The sequence below is a fragment of the Oryzias latipes genome, chromosome 1 (assembly GCF_002234675.1).
Source record: "Oryzias latipes chromosome 1, ASM223467v1".
Classification (NCBI taxonomy): Eukaryota; Metazoa; Chordata; class Actinopteri; order Beloniformes; family Adrianichthyidae; genus Oryzias; species Oryzias latipes.
Window position 1 is genome coordinate 18157627 of NC_019859.2, and position 17831 is coordinate 18175457.

The 17831-nt window shown below is 39.9% G+C and overlaps 2 protein-coding genes across 3 annotated transcripts; one reads left to right on the top strand and one right to left on the bottom strand.

The window, feature by feature from the left end:
• Positions 1 to 1414: 1414 nt before the first annotated feature.
• On the bottom strand, positions 1415 to 9903 carry usp38 (ubiquitin specific peptidase 38). 2 transcript variants are annotated; one of them, XM_020700080.2, is made up of 11 exons: positions 9796 to 9903; positions 6820 to 7510; positions 5543 to 5678; positions 5311 to 5440; positions 5064 to 5165; positions 4529 to 4687; positions 4234 to 4427; positions 4057 to 4150; positions 3871 to 3977; positions 2363 to 3692; positions 1415 to 1957 (listed from the first exon to the last, which is right to left on the bottom strand). In XM_020700080.2, the coding sequence occupies exons 1-11, from the start codon at positions 9808 to 9810 to the stop codon at positions 1793 to 1795; spliced, it is 3123 nt and encodes a 1040-aa protein (XP_020555739.2). In that variant the 5' UTR covers positions 9811 to 9903; the 3' UTR covers positions 1415 to 1792. The 2 variants fall into 2 exon arrangements, with proteins under 2 accessions (XP_020555739.2, XP_011491253.2); XM_011492951.3 differs by lacking the exon at positions 9796 to 9903 and adding an exon at positions 9287 to 9443.
• Positions 9904 to 10028: 125 nt separating this feature from the next.
• Positions 10029 to 17823, top strand: smarca5 (SWI/SNF related, matrix associated, actin dependent regulator of chromatin, subfamily a, member 5). The gene is made up of 24 exons (XM_023957563.1): positions 10029 to 10307; positions 11559 to 11684; positions 11774 to 11940; positions 12025 to 12125; positions 12223 to 12323; positions 12427 to 12606; positions 12794 to 12949; positions 13056 to 13187; positions 13276 to 13344; positions 13425 to 13534; positions 13635 to 13861; positions 14041 to 14162; positions 14263 to 14415; positions 14541 to 14673; positions 15132 to 15280; positions 15363 to 15485; positions 15565 to 15672; positions 15744 to 15857; positions 15932 to 16054; positions 16172 to 16304; positions 16411 to 16529; positions 16649 to 16861; positions 16976 to 17086; positions 17325 to 17823. The coding sequence occupies exons 1-24, from the start codon at positions 10224 to 10226 to the stop codon at positions 17388 to 17390; spliced, it is 3120 nt and encodes a 1039-aa protein (XP_023813331.1). The 5' UTR covers positions 10029 to 10223; the 3' UTR covers positions 17391 to 17823.
• The last annotated feature ends 8 nt before the right edge of the window (positions 17824 to 17831 follow it).

The window sequence follows — 17831 nt, forward strand, 5'->3', positions numbered from 1 at the left end:
TTCGGGTCCATCCTGGACAAGCCACAACTTGGTCATAAAAGCCACATTTAAATAAGCAACCATCTCAACTGAAACACACTCCGCCAAATTTGGGTAAATCATTTGAAAAGAAAATGGAAATATTGCTCCTGCCTATAGTTTCCATTCAGATTCCTTGAAACAATATTTATGTCCTACAACTTCTTTTACAAATGCAGTACTTTATAGCGCTGAGGGGACATTTTTAGAAATTTAAAGTCACTGAATTTAAATCTACATGATTACAGCATGCATAGGTAAGTTTAAGGAGAACATTTTGAAATACTCAAAATTTGTAATCACTCAACAAAATATAGGACTATGGACCAGCAAAACATTCTATTTTGGCAATTTTATAGTCAATATCATAAAACAAACAGTTTTATTCAGAAAAAAATGCTGCTATGAATAAGACTAAGCGGTTATTTGTCAATACTGGAGAAACTGATAATTATACCTTTATTGTAAACTAGCCAACATTCAATGCTACAGTTTAAGTGTTCATGTAAGTATTCCTAGTAAAGCCAGTATAGAACCTTGAGCATGTGATGCAAAATCACAAGTAATGTTCCTTTTTTTTTAAGTCTTGTTATGTAGGTAAGTATAAATAATATTGTAGGCATGACAGATTTTTTTCTACTAAAAACAAATGTTCTTAGATCCAAACCAGAATCTATACTTCAGTGAAGATGTTTCCAGAGTTCTTCATTCATATTCCAAAAATAGCATACAGAAGCAGGATTATTATTAGCATTAGTTTTGCACAGAAATAATAGATTACAGGTCCAAGAGACGGCCTTTATTTTTGGAGTTCTCTGGCCAAATCACAACAAACATTGTTCTGTTGTCTTAATCAATACTGTGTCATAGTTTATCTTTTTCACTTAGTTACTTCAAAAGCTAATTATAAATAACTTTGTAATTATCTCCTCACTTATGGATTACTGCTAAAAAAATGCATCTAAAATGTTTTTATTTCATGTCACTGTTGGTTTTCAAAATAGCGTTTGGTTAAATATTTTTTGGTTACTTTGAGTAAAAATAATTTCGCATGCATCCTTTTAATTTCCACGTAATATATATGCTCCTAATGATAATAAATTCCATCTTTTTTGATCATATTATTTTATTGCATGTAATTTCCTCATAAAACAACAAAAGGCATACATAGAAGAAATGCAAATATTTAGAAAAACCTTTTTCACACCATATGAATAGAAGCTGTATGCAAATCAGAAGTCAAAACAGTTTGAAGGCTGTGTAAAGAAGTGTCAAAGGAAATTCCATAAATTCTTTTTCTTGAAGGTAAAATGCACACATGAACATAAGTTAAGGTCATATGATATTAAGATGCATGAAAATGAGCAAAACATTTGGGCATGTTTTAACAAAACCATTTTTTCTTTTTTAAATCAAAATGTTTTTAGCAAAGGACATTAATCGTGTTTTGCTGAGTTGTTCTTTCACTTGCATTTCCCTTTGCACCAATGCATGTCAATCCCCAAGCTGCTAAACTGAAAAAAATGATGCAAATAATCACACACAAAACTAAATAAATAATGACCAGATGCTGAAAAGAAGAAAAAAATCTTTAAACTTTTTCCAAAGTTAAATTCAGGAATCCGAGTCAGGACAGATCATGTTTTCACTTGTTCGTCATTTTCATCCGTGCAACTTTTTGAGGTTGTAGTCTGTACAGAGGATGACAATTCAGCTTTGTGTACTTATCAGTTAAATTGGATGTTCATTCTTTCATTTTTTTTCCTTTTAATCCTCAGAAGACCAGTCTGCTAACAGTATTGAAGCCCCCGCCCCCTCCTCCTCCTCCAGATGGGCCGCAGCTCCCTGGTGGGTTATTGTCATCTGAACCGTTGGGCCTGAATGAGCACGAGGATGAAGAAGCCTGAAGAGCCTGGGTCCGGGCGCTGAGTTCCTGCTCCTGTAATGGTTTGAGGAAAAAGTTCGATTAAGCGTAGAAAAAAAAGACACACAAAAAAAAAATTATGAAATAAAAAACATTTTGAAATAATGCAGCTGCTGCAGTGCATCGCTCTTTCCTTCCCACTCCTGGAGATTTACTTTAGTCACTTGAACAGCTCTGGTGGGGTGTCAGTTTAACACAACGCAGCTCAGTGACTCGTGAAATTAGACCCACCGCCTTTTTAACAGAACCGTTTGGATTTGATTTAAAGTGCAGCAGAATAAATAAATTAGATAACTTCCACTTTTATTTGACAACTAAAGTCAAGTATAGCCAAGCACACAATTACTTTCCAGGGACTGCAAAACTCCAGAAACAGATAGTAATATAAAGAAGTTAGTGCAAACTTAGTTCATCTTTTACCTGCAAATATAACTTGTTGTCTTTGATAATAGCATCCAGTAATTCTTTATGCAGAGGAGGCTCAGCACTTATTCTCATTCTGTTTGCCTGTTGTCCCTCGTTTAAACTAGGCCCGGCTAGCTCTTGTTTTCTGTACATTAGCACGTAAGCTGTGTCCTTAGGGAAGCGATTAGTAATGTTCTGCACTGATTGGAAAGAGGTGAATGTCACCCTGCTGTCATTAAACAGCAGCCAACTCTTGGCTTCCTGTCCACTGCTGTCCATCTTAGTTGGAGTTGGGACGGCTGTGCATATGCTGAGGTTACTAGCAGCCTCCTCGCTTTCCGAAGAATCTTTGACAGGAGAGGGACTGGCTTGGTACTGCGTTTCATCTCCATTTGTGTTATGAACATAAGAGTAGTAGTGGCCGCTCTCAGATGACATCCCAGAGTGCATCACTACTGAAATGAGGGCATAGGGCACTGACTGAAATGGGTTCCCTTCTGACTTGTTGGTCTCATCTCCATCCGTTCTTGCCTTCGTTTCGTCTTCCTCATCCCTTTGCGATGGTTTAAGTTTCTTGGCCAGGTTCTCGCTGCTCTCGGGATATTCTACTTGCAGAGGAGAGGAGCTTGCAGAGGACTGTTGTGCAGATGAGGAAGAGGCATGAACAGGAAGTCTCAACACTTGCGGGATGGTGACATTGTCCAGAATCTTTCTGCGGACGTGGCACTTGGCATCATATGAGAATCGGAGCAGGGTTAGTATCAGGTACTCTGGTGCAGTCACCACTTTCATGTTTCTCTCTGCCCTCTGCAGGGAGAGACACTTCTCACAGAAATAGGCATTGTCCTCATCAAGGATCTCTGGAGCCAGGAAATAGTTCACCAGGTCAGGCACAGAGAGTGGAGGCTCACTTGTCACTTGATCATAATGGACGCCTTTAGTTAAAGAGCTGGCTGACGAAGTCTCGGGGGCTTCACTGCCACCGTTGACAGATCCCTGGCAGAGAACCTTTGGCTCTTCCGAGGGCCTCTGTGGTTTAGGGCTGTCCTGGGTGGAGGCAGACGGACAAAAGGCCAAAGAGAGATCTGTAAAAGGCTCTTCTTTTTCAGATATGCAGTTGCACTGCATGCAGCGAATGCCAGTAACGGACTTTCCCCCAAACATCTTTTCGATTAAAGTCCTTCCATCGTTTGCAGATTTTGCCTCTGCTTCATTGGAACAGCATTCCCCGTGTTCCTTGGAAGATGTCAGAGTTTTGGGGTCTTTGCTGTCCGCGTCAAATGACGGGGAAAAGTTTGGCTTAGCCGACTCCAGAACCCTGATAGTTTTCTCCTCTTCATGCAACCTTTAGGTCAGAAGACAGACAAGTTTCAAAAACGTAAACAACTCAAGTTAAGATCCCTTAAAAACTCACTATAACCCTATTAGAGGATGACTTTTTTCCCAGCTATGTACACAAAATTAATATAACTTTAAGTCATGCAGAAAGGTAGAATAATCCAGAGTATTTTTCTCTCAAATACCTGTCCAAAAGAAATCTGAGATACTCGGAACAGTCCTGCTGTGAGCCTGCATTAAACCAGGGAGGCCGAGACGCTTCCAAGAAGTTTTTGGGGGCATATGCTGCCCTCTACAGGATACAGACAAACACTACTGTCACTGAGTTGTAAAAATACTTGGTATTCTCCTTTAATCAGAGCAGCACCAACCTGCGTATGTGCAAGAAAGGCAAAGAGAAGCTGGAGCTTCTTCATGAGTGTGTTGGAGCAATTTAGCTGTAAGGATAAAACATGCCTCCTGAAACTGAGAAAAGAATCCCATCTTTAATTATCGGTTTTCTTGTACTGTGCATTGATTTAGCATGGGTGCATGTGACGACTGCTCACTCTGTGGCCATAAAAAGGATCTGGATGATGCTGTTCATGTAGCAAGTGTTCCCCAGGTTGATCAGGCCAGTCTTGCCTGTCTCAGACTTCCCAGGCTGCTTCAATAGACCAGAGGCAAATGAGTTGGACTGAGAAGTCCAGGCACTTTGATTCAACACCAACTTGATCTTCTCTTCTGTTGGTTTTGGCAAATCCTAGATAGAAAAAGGGGTAAAAAAAAAAAAAAGAAAAGAGTAAAAAAATAATTTAAAAAACAACAACTCAACAAAACATGAACACAAATCCAATGTCTTACCTTGATGGCTTCTATTATCTGGTCATAGAGGTCAGGAAAGCCCGAAAATTGGTACATCATGCAGTGAATGAGCTCAGTGAACTGCAGCAAGAAGACTTTACTGGTAGGAAGACCGTTTGTTTTTAAGGAGTGAACCAATTGCACTACATTTGGAACAACCTGTGGGCGACAAAGATGAAGGCAAAACAAAAAGAAAACATTGGATACATTTTTTTTTTGCAAAAGAGATGAGAAATTACACCTAAAACTAATCTTGCACTCAAAAGCACAAAGTTTTTGCTCATTTGCTCAACATTTTCAAAACTACTTGTGTTTTTGAGATTCGAAAGAAATTGGCTAACTTAGCGGTGCGCAGGGCAATAAAGTGCTCTGCACGTCATTAGCGAGAGTGGCTCAGAGCTTGGTGTCCTGGGAGAACAAGTATTTGCTGCTTCAAAGTAATTTAAGTCAGAAGAGATGAAAATGCGAAAGCCAATAAGGAGGTTATATCTATATGGGAGGGAAATGGACTGTGAGGAGGAAGGCAATCCCTTACCAAATGGAAAGCCTCAGGAGAGTGCTGGAAACTTAGCAGCATGTGGGAAAGGACGGCTAGGGCCCCCTGCCGAACAATAGGAAACCACAGTCGATTGAATACCTACAAGTGAAAAAAATCAAAGTGGGTTAATACATGTAAATCTGCAGCGGGAGTCTTGAAATTATTACAAAATAAATCACTTTTTATAAGCCAACAGAAAACAAACAATAAATAACACAAATAAATCCAAACTTGCAATACAAACCAGTTCAATTTTTAGTAGAGTGACATCTATGAGAATCGTGAATTTCTGAACCGCAGCAAGTCCCTTCAACAGTGCGATGACCCAGATATCCACATGTTGGGCTAACGGCCATGACAGCCAGTCAATCATCCTAGGAACACATCGGGAATTCAGTCTGTTAATCGTGATCTCACAAGGCACTTGAAGGACTAGAAAGTTTTCCACTTTAGAGTGACTTGGCATGGAAAGTAACCTGCAGAGTGCTTTAGTCATGCTGGCATCTTTGACATTGGGGTCTGTGGTGAGACTCTTGATAAGCACTGTGATCATTTGTATGGGGATATGCTGGACGAGACAGGCCAATGCATTGGATGGGTCAAAGGAGGGATCTGGAACAAATAGAAACAAGATTTTTTTCAATGTATCCTTGCATGCTTTTATTTTTACAGCACTTTGTGTTCTGCGTCCTGATTGGCTGTAGACATTTTCAATCAATCCATCTCCTCTGTCTCCTGTAGAGAACAAGTTCAGCGAGCCACAATTACATACATGTTTGATCGTGAGCAGATCTTTGTTTTCATTCTATGAAAGTGGACTTATTTTTCTTTGAAATGTTTGAACTTTGAGCTTAAACAACACAGAAAAGTCAATAAACTGTGTAGGCAGGGGTTTTTACAGCCTTCAAAAATCTGTAATCCCACTTCACAGATTCCACCTATTGTGGATTAACCCTAACCCTTTTAATTAAAACTCCCAGATGCTCGTTACTGGGTGCATGAGGAAAATAAAATACCAGAGGTACATGTTTAAAAGAAAATAACCTCTGGTTTGTCAGAAGATTCATAACCCTTCTTGTTAAAGTAAAATATGTCCAACACAAGAGGCCGTCAGCTCTCATCTGTCTCCCCAGCTGTTGGACAGGAAAAGTTAAAAAAAATAAAAAAAAAAAAATAAAAGAAAATAACCAATGTTAAAGTCATAAACACAAGATTTATGGTGGAAACTAGGCCTGCACAATAAATTGCAAATTTATCGTTCTCACGATATGAAGCTGTGCAATACGCATTTTGCAAAAGTTGGCGAAAAATTCAATAAATGCTTATTGCATTTCCTTAAATAGTCTAAAACAATTTTATGGCAGCTTGAAGTATTTAACGAATCAAATAAATCCCTTTATGCATTTGACCAATTGGCTGGACCCCTTTACAATGTTGACCAATCAGATTGAGCCATTTGATGTTAGATGCCTGCCTCTTTGTAGACTAGGGTCATTTGGAGTATAATTTAAGTTATGCTGACTTTTATTTAAATTAAAATATTGCCTTAAAATGGAAATCGTGTATTTAGTTGTTTTGCCATTTGTTCTTGTATCGCAAGTTATATCATCATCGCAATATTGATCACTAATATTGCAAATCCTCGTATCGTGCAGCCCTGGTGGGAAATAAAATCAAAGTATCACAAGTGACTTTGTTCATTGAAAACCATACAAGACACATGTATGTTTGTATCAATAGAGACCTTCATTACCTGTGGAAGAAATGATAGCAAAAACCTCCTGTAGAGACGGCAACAGCGTCGCTCGATCCGTCTTCCAGATGTTTTGCAGCAGTGTGCTAACTTTAGTCACTTGTCCAACATACTCTCTTAGCTCATGTTCCTGGTTAGCATAGCAGTGGAAGTAACTAATGGTTCTAACCAGCTGCTGGCAAAACAAAACGGCAGACTTATCCTTTGGTACACACTGCATAAAGTCTGTGAGCAAAGTGCTCAGCTGGGAACACAGAAGAGGCTTGGGGTGTTCACACACCATCCTCAAGACCTCCACCTGGATCACACTAAAGATGTCCAGCACAGAGGGGCAGCTGATGAGCAGACGCAGGCAGCTGTGGATGTACTCAATGATGGTAGGGTCTCTGTGGTCCAGCTGCTCGTATCCCTGCTGAAGCAGACTGACTACAAAGTCTTTGCTAAAAAAATGCTCAAACTCCTGGCGGTGGTAGCGTGTGTATGCTTCGAGAACCTGGGAGCCGATCTGCTTCTGGAAAGCATCTTCACCGAGCAAGATGAGGCGGGTGGTGAGTGAAAACAAGGCCCGACACTGCTCCTCTGTCACCTCTCTCTCTGCCGCTTCCACCACCTTTTTCACAATGGCCCTTTTGACTGGAATGGAGTGGTCGGAGCTCACGAGGCCCTCTAAAATCTTGTCCATGATGTTGATCTGTAGAGATCATTGATAAAAAGTATGAATGGCAACAGAAAATATAGATCAACAGACAGTTTTCACAGAAAAGACTTTACTTATGATGAAAAGCACAGGTGTGGTTATAAAATAAGAGTCTTAACAGGCCTGGCAAAAACTTATTTCTAAGTTTGTAAGTTTTTTGAAAAGTTTTTTTTGATGTAAAACAGTTTTTAAAAGCTCCTTGCAGAAAAAAGAAACCTAAATGTCATACACTGTTTGTGTCCCGTCTGTCATTGTTATTGAGGACCACACACAGTGGAACTATCAGTTGTAACAAACTCCTTCATTCCTCCATGCAACAATAAAAAGACAACTGAACATTACATTTATGGAACCGTCATATTTTTATTTATTTAGTTACTACACTAGTTTACTACACTAGAGTAGTTCTCAGATTGTTTGAGTTCTGGTCGTAAGAATTTTTTGTCTCCAATAATTGAAAGGAAGATTCATTATAATCAGATTCAGATAGTAAATGTCTCACATTTACGATGACGCCACAGCTTAAACTGCATGTCACGAATCTAATACTTAAATAAGAAGTTTCTTTCGAAGGATTTCCAAAACATATTCTATATGAAAGTATTGTATAGTCTTTGTTGATCTGAAATGCAACAAGGGCTGTTTGTAGTAAAGAAAGAGAAAGTGAAACTGTAAGGTATTTGTGACTTTTCACGATCTTGAAGTACTGTATTTGTCTAGTTTTTAGTTATAAATAAATAAATAAATAAATAAATGACAATGTACCACCAAGGGGGGAGGACAAGAAGCAGACGTTGCCACCTTACATGTATAACTTTTTCTATGATGAGGACCAGACCCGGGCCAGATGATTATCCGATTAAACCTTTTCAATCTAAATGTCGGCATACTAAAAACGTATGAAACTGAAGTCTCCCCCAAAAACATAAAACTTTACAATTTTTAGAATTTAAACCTCAGCCTTTGAAAAAACTGCAACAATATAAAATGAATCAAAACTGAAACTATGATCATGTTATCTAACTTAAAACAGGATTATATATGATGCATAAATTATTTTATGCAAAAATACACACACACAAAATATAAATAGATTTTGGAAATGTATGCTTTTTGTATAATGTTATATAAATTCCACCTGATTGACTTGTTATGATTTTGGTAAAATAAAAAATAATAAGAAAGATTTCCCATAATAGAAACAATGGCATTTGTGGCAGTGCTTTGATATAAAGAACTGTTAAGTTCTAGCAAAAAGGACAGTAATTATTAAGTGTTTAGGAAATACTTTTTATTTTTTATTTGATTTTAGTTAAATGATATTCCCACCAATGGATAGAAATATGGTAAGTTTAAAAACATAGCCTTTTAACAATTGCATTAAATATTTTACGACTACAGAGCTATTTAAGACTTACAATTATAAGATACTTCGCGCCAAAGAAGGGAAAAACTACATAAGATAGAATAGACGCTGTTACTGTTCTAATGTTGCTGTGTTGGTGGCTAACTTGCTAAGAGACGAACTCTAAATCTGAATACTTTGGTTCATACGACTATAAAGAGATACAGAATAGAGCTCTTGAAAATATTTGACGTAATATTAAAGTCACGTCTGTTGTTTCACAGAGACTCGAACTTTTTCCACCAAAACGAACAAAGCAACACGACACGGGCCCAACGTCAACGACTACCGTCAGGAGGTATCACCGACTAAGCGTAAACATCGACACATTATACCATTTCTGGGAGTTTGAAACTTGTGCTTACCTAAATAAATCATGTCAACAGACTCCACTCAAATTTAAACATGTACTGTAGATAGTAAAAACCATCTTTGAGAAGATAAAAACCGCATTATTTTGTTTTTTTCGGAATCAGCTGATTAACCATCCACCAACGTCATTCTGACAGACTGCTATGCTTTGAGGACCCCATCGTGCAGCTACAACTTTGCCTGTTTTTAAATGACTTTATTTTCTTTAAAACAAAAAAAGCACTTATCAACCAGTAATATTTTTTAGTTTTTTTAGTGAATATGTGTTGGTTGTCTTAAATCAATAAATTATAAAAACAATAAAACAATGAGCGAGTGTGTATTCTTTAAAACAATGTACTCACCGTTCATTTGTTGCAATCAAGTACTTCCACAAAACCTATCTACTTCTTAGGGTCTAATGAAAATTTAATTCAAATATTTAGTTTAATCAGAAAAACTATCACAGAGTTAATACTTAAATTATAGAATAAATGAAAGCAAAGGAAAAAAATAAACTTACGTCATCCATCCACATTCCGCTTTTTTCATCTTGTTTATTTATTATATCTATTATTTGACTTGAAGAAATAAAGACAGATAAAATACAGGGAATTAAAAAGTAGCTGCTCTCAGAAACGAATGCTTTCTATTAAAACAGGCCTGCTATAAACCGTCTATACACTAAAGTGCTGAAATTTCCAGTAAACCAGAAGGCAACATTGACAGAAAATCTCGCGATAGATTACGTCTCCCGGCTGTCGCTGTGAGAGGCGCGGGTGCTAGCGAACGTGCTGCCTGACCAACCGGTGCGGCTTTCACTATCAGCAGCTTGATTTTTTATTTTATCCCGATCAAGTTCGGTAATTCGTTGACGTCGCTTAGCTATCATAACACAGTACACATATTATTTGACGGTGGATTCGAGTAAAGGTGAGAATTGCATCAAAAATGTCCGAAAGTACTACCTGCGCCGAGCAGCGGGAAGAGAATACTGAACTTGAAGAAGAACAAGAAGCCGGGGGAGCAGAAGAGGTAAGACGGTTTTCGGTCGTTGTTGGTTCTAAAAGAAAGTTCGTGTTGCTTCAGACAGCTGGGTTTGGTACACATAAATAAAGCATTCCACCTCAAAGTGTGTAAAACTTTATTTAGCTGCTATTATGGTCTGTTTGACCTGGTTAGCCACAGCGGCTAACTAGCCAAAGCGGCGTCTTCCTCTAAGCTAACATCCCCTAGACTCGAGGAGAGCTACTAGAATAGCGCCGCTAATCCCCTACCGATCGTTACACTAGGAGTTTAAAATATATATACATTTTTTTATTATTATTATGTTATTTAAAATAATGTAGGTATTTGGTTTTAGGGGTCGATTTATAGATTTTATGAGGACAGTTAGCAAAGCGCCCATCACTGACTGTCCCATCCGTCCCTTTGTTTCAGAGTAGCTTACGCAGCAATGGCTGCAATAATCTACGGAAGAAAGCGATGCTGCTTCGCACTTATTTTGTTTTTTAAAAAACTTTTGTGTGTAGTTTAACCAAAGAAAAGGATGGTGCTACCGACGTATTATAAGTAGCGACTAATGACACCTGCATTATTAATAATTCGTTTCATATCCAAAACTCAATGATGCGAGAAATACAAATGTTTGACACAAAAAAGTCGTTTCAACATTAGTTTAATTTAACCTGATGACTTAAGCTTATTTAGCAGTGAGCTGTCATGAATCTTAGAAATAACGGTTACAAACGTCTTATTCGGGAACTTGGTCGGCTAGATGAGCCTGTGGCATCATCAAGCTTTTGGGTTTGTTTCTTATTTTTAGAACAGCTTTTGTGACTACAACTTATCTATACTTATAGCATCTGGGGGGGGGGGGTTCAGTGCCACTAAATGTTTAATTATTATTACTTGTTTCCACCCCCACCCACCCCCATTTTTTAAATGACATTTAGATCTATGTGAATTAAGTTTTTATAATCAATCGCCACCTTGTTTTGGCACACGCTTTGACAAATGTGTTGGATGTTCAGAAGTATGTTTAATAAGATCAGTGACTGAAAGTATGAATCATTTTCTCTAATTTTTGAGTATTGAAAGTGATTGTGAAGTAAACTGAATTTATTAATCATATTATCTGTTTTGCTAAGTGATTTCTAATAAAAACAATGCCTATATTTTGGTGTAGAAAACCCTCAAAATGTAAACCAATACTTTCTGTCATGTTATGTTACCCGATTTGTTGGAAACATCCGGAAAATTAACCCTTTCCCTTTAACTTTTAAGGAAAAGTCTGACTCTTCAGATGCCGGAAAGGAGTCCTCCTCAGATGCTGGTCCTGATGGACAAGATGCATCCTCCTCCTCATCGACCAAAACTAAAGAAGATGCTCCAGGTTATGAAGAGAAGGTGGTAAGTATAAATAATAAGAAGTCTACATTACAATTCTCAGATGTCTGCTTATCAGATGGGTTAATAAACCCTTTCTCTGTGTAATGCAGCAAACAGACCGGACCAACAGATTTGAATATCTGTTGAAGCAGACAGAGTTGTTTGCTCATTTCATTCAACCGGCTGCACAAAAGACGCCCACCTCCCCTCTGAAAATGAAACCAGGCCGTCCTCGGATCAAAAAAGACGAGAAACAGAATTTGCTGTCTGCTGGGGAGTAAGTACAGAACTCCAGGATAAAGCTTTATTTTTCTCCCTTAGAAAATGTGTCTTCATTCTGTTTGTTTTCATGGTTTGCCAGTAACCGCCATCGCCGCACAGAGCAAGAGGAGGACGAAGAGCTTCTCAACGAGAGCACAAAGACCACAAATGTCTGCACCCGCTTTGACGATTCCCCCTCATGTAAGATTTTAGCTGTTTTTTTTTTAGAGAAACAAAATTCTGGTAAACGTTTAGCGAGCAGCCATGTAAGTTTAGCATTTTTTGTGCCTTTATTTAGATGTAAAAGCTGGAAAAATGAGGGACTATCAGGTCCGTGGTCTCAACTGGCTGATTTCTTTGTATGAGAACGGAATCAACGGCATTCTTGCAGATGAAATGGTCAGTCTATTTAACATTGTCTGTCATTTTTTTAAGCCGGTCAGAAACTTGCCACTGTTTATTATTGCTAGTCTTGGTCTCATCGTCCTGCTTTCACCCCTAGGGTTTGGGAAAGACTCTCCAGACCATTGCCCTGCTGGGTTACATGAAGCACTACAGAAACATCCCCGGTCCCCACATGGTTCTGGTCCCCAAGTCCACCCTCTACAACTGGATGAACGAGTTTAAGCGATGGGTGCCTTCTCTCCGTGCAGTCTGTCTGATCGGAGACAGAAACGAGCGAGTATGCTGCGTCTAAACTGGTCGAATAGTTAAAAGTAAACTGAAGTTTTTGCTGCTGTTTGAGGTTTTTGTTGGCACTTATTGATTTCTGGGTTAGTTTACAAACTTGAGCAATGTGAACTGCCAAAACCGTGCTATAAAATGAGAAAGAGCTTTTTATTTTAAATATGTTCTTTCTGTGATTACAGACGGCCCTGATCAGAGATGTGCTGCTGCCAGGAGAGTGGGACGTCTGTGTAACGTCCTACGAAATGCTCATCATCGAAAAGGCGGTTTTCAAGAAGTTTAACTGGAGATACCTGGTCATCGATGAAGCTCACAGGATCAAGAATGAGAAGTCAAAGGTCTGATCACGGCAGAAATAGGAGACACAAGTTTACACTTCATTTAATATAGGATGATCTCATTCGTATTAAGTTTTCTTTGTTTATGATTTTTTTTTTTTTGTAGCTCTCTGAAATTGTGCGTGAGTTTAAAACCACTAACCGACTGCTTTTGACTGGCACTCCTCTTCAAAATAACCTCCATGAACTGTGGGCTCTGCTCAACTTCCTGCTTCCCGACGTCTTTAATTCATCAGAGGTGAGCCTAACGTTTGCAGAGGTTGTCATTAATCTTATTGGCTTATTTCTGAAAACATTCTGACACATTTCCTTTCCATGTTTCTCAGGATTTTGATTCATGGTTTGACACAAACAACTGCTTGGGTGACCAAAAGCTGGTCGAACGGCTTCACACTGTACGTACAAATCGATTCTTCTCACGATTTTAGTAGATCACCATGGATTTTAAGGCCCGGGCGGTTTTTCTGTTGTGCAGGTGTTGCGGCCCTTTTTGCTGCGTCGTATCAAAGCAGACGTAGAGAAGACTCTGCTACCCAAAAAAGAGGTCAAGATCTATGTGGGCCTGAGTAAGATGCAGAGAGAATGGTAAGCATACTGAGTTTTCAGACGTGAAATCAGTCCTTTCATTGTTTACACACTGGAATTTTTCATAATTGTTGTTTGTTTACATGTAACACCCCACCAGGTACACAAAGATTCTCATGAAGGACATCGACATCCTGAACTCTGCTGGAAAAATGGACAAGATGCGCCTGCTGAACGTCCTCATGCAGCTGAGGAAGTGCTGCAACCATCCCTACCTGTTTGATGGGGCTGAGCCAGGCCCACCGTACACCACCGATCTCCACCTGGTGGTGAACAGTGGCAAGATGGTGGTGCTGGACAAGCTGCTGCCCAAGATGAAAGTGCAGGGTGAGCTTGGGCTACACACTTGGAAAATAAGGAGATTGTTGTGTTATAATCAGTTGCCCCCATTGGAGATGAATATCAATTTTTGGATCAAATGTTACCCAACATGTGTTGCTGGGAAGTCGTACATTCTGACAGAAATCTTGCATATATGTATAGTTTTCCTGTTGTTTCTTGTTTAGGTTCTCGCGTGCTTATCTTCAGTCAGATGACCAGGGTGCTGGACATCTTGGAGGACTACTGCATGTGGAGGAACTATGAATACTGTCGTCTTGACGGGCAGACTCCCCATGAGGAACGGCAGGTGAGAAGCAGCCCTGTGGATGTGGCTTTAGCTCTTTTCATTCTTGAATTTTGAAGTGGACTTGTTTGCATTTTCTCAAAGCAATAACATTTGTCTGCAGATTTCCATCAATGCGTACAATGAACCCAACAGCACCAAGTTCATCTTCATGCTGAGCACCAGGGCTGGAGGGTTGGGTATCAACCTGGCTACAGCAGATGTGGTCATCCTGTACGACTCTGACTGGAACCCTCAGGTTGACCTGCAGGCTATGGTGAGTGCTCTGATGCTATTTTCTCCCTTCATTCTTTCTCAGATAGTACGATGTACATAGTTGTCTTAAGGACGCATAACTTGGAAAGAAAACAAAGTGCTTCATTGTTCTTTGTATCTTTTTAGGACCGAGCTCACAGGATTGGTCAGCAGAAGCAGGTGCGTGTTTTCCGTTTCATCACTGAAAACACTGTGGAGGAGAGGATTGTGGAGAGGGCTGAGATGAAGCTGCGCTTGGACTCCATTGTCATCCAGCAAGGTAAAATTCCCTCACACTAAAACTGAATTTAGATCAGGATCGTGATGTATATTTACTAGGGGTGTTAGAAAAAATAGTTTCTGCGATATATCGCAAATATTTAATTTGGCAATACTGACGGCAATACAATGATATTTAATTATTTCTGAGCGTCCTTCAGCGTCTGACTCTTGCTTTCCACTTAAACCTCCGACCGCTAGTTGGCAGCAGAGCACACTGAGCCTCTTTGAGCAGCTCTACACCACACAAAACAACAGGAAGACCTCAGCTAAAGGCAGCTTGTTTTGCTGTTATGAGACATGAACTGCCATGTTGCTGCCAGTAACATAAAATTTCGGTGCTTTTTAGCGAGCTCAGATAAGAACGAGTGAAGCAACCTATTTACCATCTGCATATAAACTTTTTTTAATTGGATGCAGTTTGAAAAAAAAAATCCTTACCTTTTTTTAATCCAATAGGAAGACTTGTAGATCCCAGTGCAAACAAACTGGGGAAGGATGAGATGCTGTCCATTATCCGTCACGGCGCCACACACGTGTTTGCTTCCAAAGACAGCGAGATAACGGATGATGACATCGATGCCATTCTGGAGCGTGGTGAAAGGAAGGCGAGTTTGGAAATAGTTTTTTCCGTTATGTTTCATTTTTAAATGTCCATCTTTTTAAGTTCAACATATTGTTTGCTTGTAGACTATGGAGATGAAAGAGAAACTTTCTTCTCTGGGGGAGAGCTCTCTGAGAAACTTCACCATGGACACAGAGAACAGCAGCGTGTACACATTTGAAGGGGAGGACTACAGAGAGAAGAAGAAGGTACAGTGTTTGCTTTGGCTGTGGCTTCGGGACGCCTTTGAAGATCGCTTCGGCTCACATCCTCCGCCTTTCATCTCAGGTCATCACCAACTGGATTGAACCACCGAAGAGAGAACGGAAAGCCAACTATGCTGTGGATGCCTATTTCAGAGAGGCTCTCCGAGTCAGTGAGCCCAAGGCTCCAAAGGTAGGACCAGGTCAGGCTTAGAGGTTCCGACAGAAGTAATGTCCGTGTTCTTACGAGTTTGTCCTTTCCAGGCTCCTCGGCCCCCCAAGCAACCAAATGTCCAGGACTTTCAGTTCTTCCCCCCACGTCTCTTTGAGCTTTTAGAAAAAGAAATTTTGTACTACAGAAAGACAATAGGATATAAGGTACACCAGGTCACACAGCAAGATTCCTGTAGTGTTAAGAGATGCCCAAAGTTAACATTGGTGTTTCTATTCAGGTTCCACGGAACCCAGATCTGCCCAACTCCGCTCAGGTCCAGAAAGAGGAGCAGGCCAAGATCGACGAGGCTGAGGCTCTCAGCGAGGAAGAGCTGGAGGAGAAAGAGAACCTTCTGCAGCAGGTACACGCCACCCTCACACAAATATATATCCCAAATTAAATAAAAAAAATTAAAAAACAATGTTCTTTTTGTTGTCATTCTGCTTGTTTATATGCATTAACTAACAATTGCTTGCAGGGATTTACAATTTGGAACAAACGGGACTTCAACCAGTTCATCAAAGCCAATGAAAAGTGGGGGCGGGATGATATTGAGAACATTGCCAGGGAAGTTGAGGGGAAATCTCCAGAGGAAGTGATGGAATATTCAGGTAAAGATTGCCTGTCCTTTCTGAAGTGGGTCTAGTCTGACTTGTTAGTGTCGTGTTTTTTTTTTTTTTTTTTTGGTCTGAATTTGTGTTTTTTCCCCCCGTCCAGCTGTATTCTGGGAGCGATGCAACGAGCTGCAGGATATTGAAAAGATCATGGCCCAGATAGAAAGAGGAGAAGCTCGGATTCAGAGGAGGATTAGCATCAAAAAGGCTCTAGATTCAAAGGTAGAAGCTGTCAGCTTTAAAAAAAAAAAATTCTAAGTTTGATCTCATTAAGATTATTGAGTCTGTCTGATCAGGAGGTCTTCGGTGGGTTTCATTTGTTGTCATTAATCTGTGTTTAGATCGGGCGCTACAAGGCTCCCTTCCATCAGCTCAGAATCTCCTACGGCACCAACAAAGGGAAGAACTACACCGAGGAGGAGGACCGCTTCCTCATCTGTATGCTTCACAAGCTGGGCTTTGACAAGGAGAGCGTGTACGATGAGCTCCGTCAGTGCATCCGGAACTCGCCTCAGTTCCGCTTTGACTGGTTCCTCAAATCCAGGACTGCCATGGTGACTTTTCAGGATTTCTTTTACTTTGCATCCATGACCTCTCCATAAATGTCTTAGAAACCTTTTACTAAACGTTCCTTGTGCGTGCCCCGTCTTCTTTGGTGGGTTGTGCAGGAGCTCCAAAGGCGATGCAACACTCTGATCACACTGATAGAGAGGGAGAACATGGAGCTGGAGGAGAGGGAGAAGGCGGAGAAGAAGAAGCGGGGACCAAAGACGGGTTCAGTAAGTCACAAATCCATCTGACATTTACAAAGACTCCTCATGGATGGGCAGCGTTTGTACCCGTGTCATAGAAAAGTTTCAGCACAAACCGAGGTCCACAACAGAAGTGCTTTTTGTCAAACTGAAATACTGTTTACACCAGCAGGCGTAAAAAGACAGCAACACCGAGGTTTAATGTTTGAAACTTGATGCCGCAGCTTGTAAATGCTCCTCCTAACAGCTTCTCCTTCTCTTTTAGGCACAAAAACGAAAGGCAGAGGGAACATCTGATGGTCGGGGGCGCAGGAAAAAACTCAAATTGTAAAGCTGTTTTATAATGTGCAGTATGATTGTTGTTTGTTTTTTTTCTTTTAAAGCAGCAGCCAGCTACAGCATCATTAGTCCTAGTGTCTGTTCATTTTGAAAGCAATGATAATGTACTGTTTAAAGTCCCAGGTAGATCAGTTTGGTTGTATTTGGCTGTTGGAAGTGCTCTTCTATGGGCCTGCCTTGTTGTCACCTACCTAAACACTGAAGCTGTGCTGTTTTAGGTTTTGTTAGTTTTTTTTTCTTCTTCTTTTTTACCTGTAGTTAACAGAAATAAATGTATTTATGATTATTGGTTGTACTGCATTACATTGCTTAAAACAACATGTACCCTTATTTTGAAAGCAAAGATTTGTTTCATCCGCTTCTTTATGTAAAGTAGAAAAAATGTCAATGTGTGTGTCACAAATAAACATTTCTTTTTTCTAAAATATGGGGA

Bases quoted from the DNA above. Each gene is read 5' to 3' on its own strand.
- smarca5 (XM_023957563.1), top strand. From the start codon at position 10,224: ATGTCCGAAAGTACTACCTGCGCCGAGCAGCGGGAAGAGAATACTGAA. The intron at 12,324-12,426 runs GTCAGTCTATTT...TTTCACCCCTAG, and splicing joins GCATTCTTGCAGATGAAATG to GGTTTGGGAAAGACTCTCCA. The intron at 15,858-15,931 runs GTACACCAGGTC...GTTTCTATTCAG, and splicing joins GAAAGACAATAGGATATAAG to GTTCCACGGAACCCAGATCT.
- usp38 (XM_020700080.2), bottom strand. The intron at 5,441-5,542 runs GTTACTTTCCAT...ATGTGTTCCTAG, and splicing joins ATGACTAAAGCACTCTGCAG to GATGATTGACTGGCTGTCAT. The intron at 4,428-4,528 runs GTAAGACATTGG...TTTTCTATCTAG, and splicing joins AGATAATAGAAGCCATCAAG to GATTTGCCAAAACCAACAGA.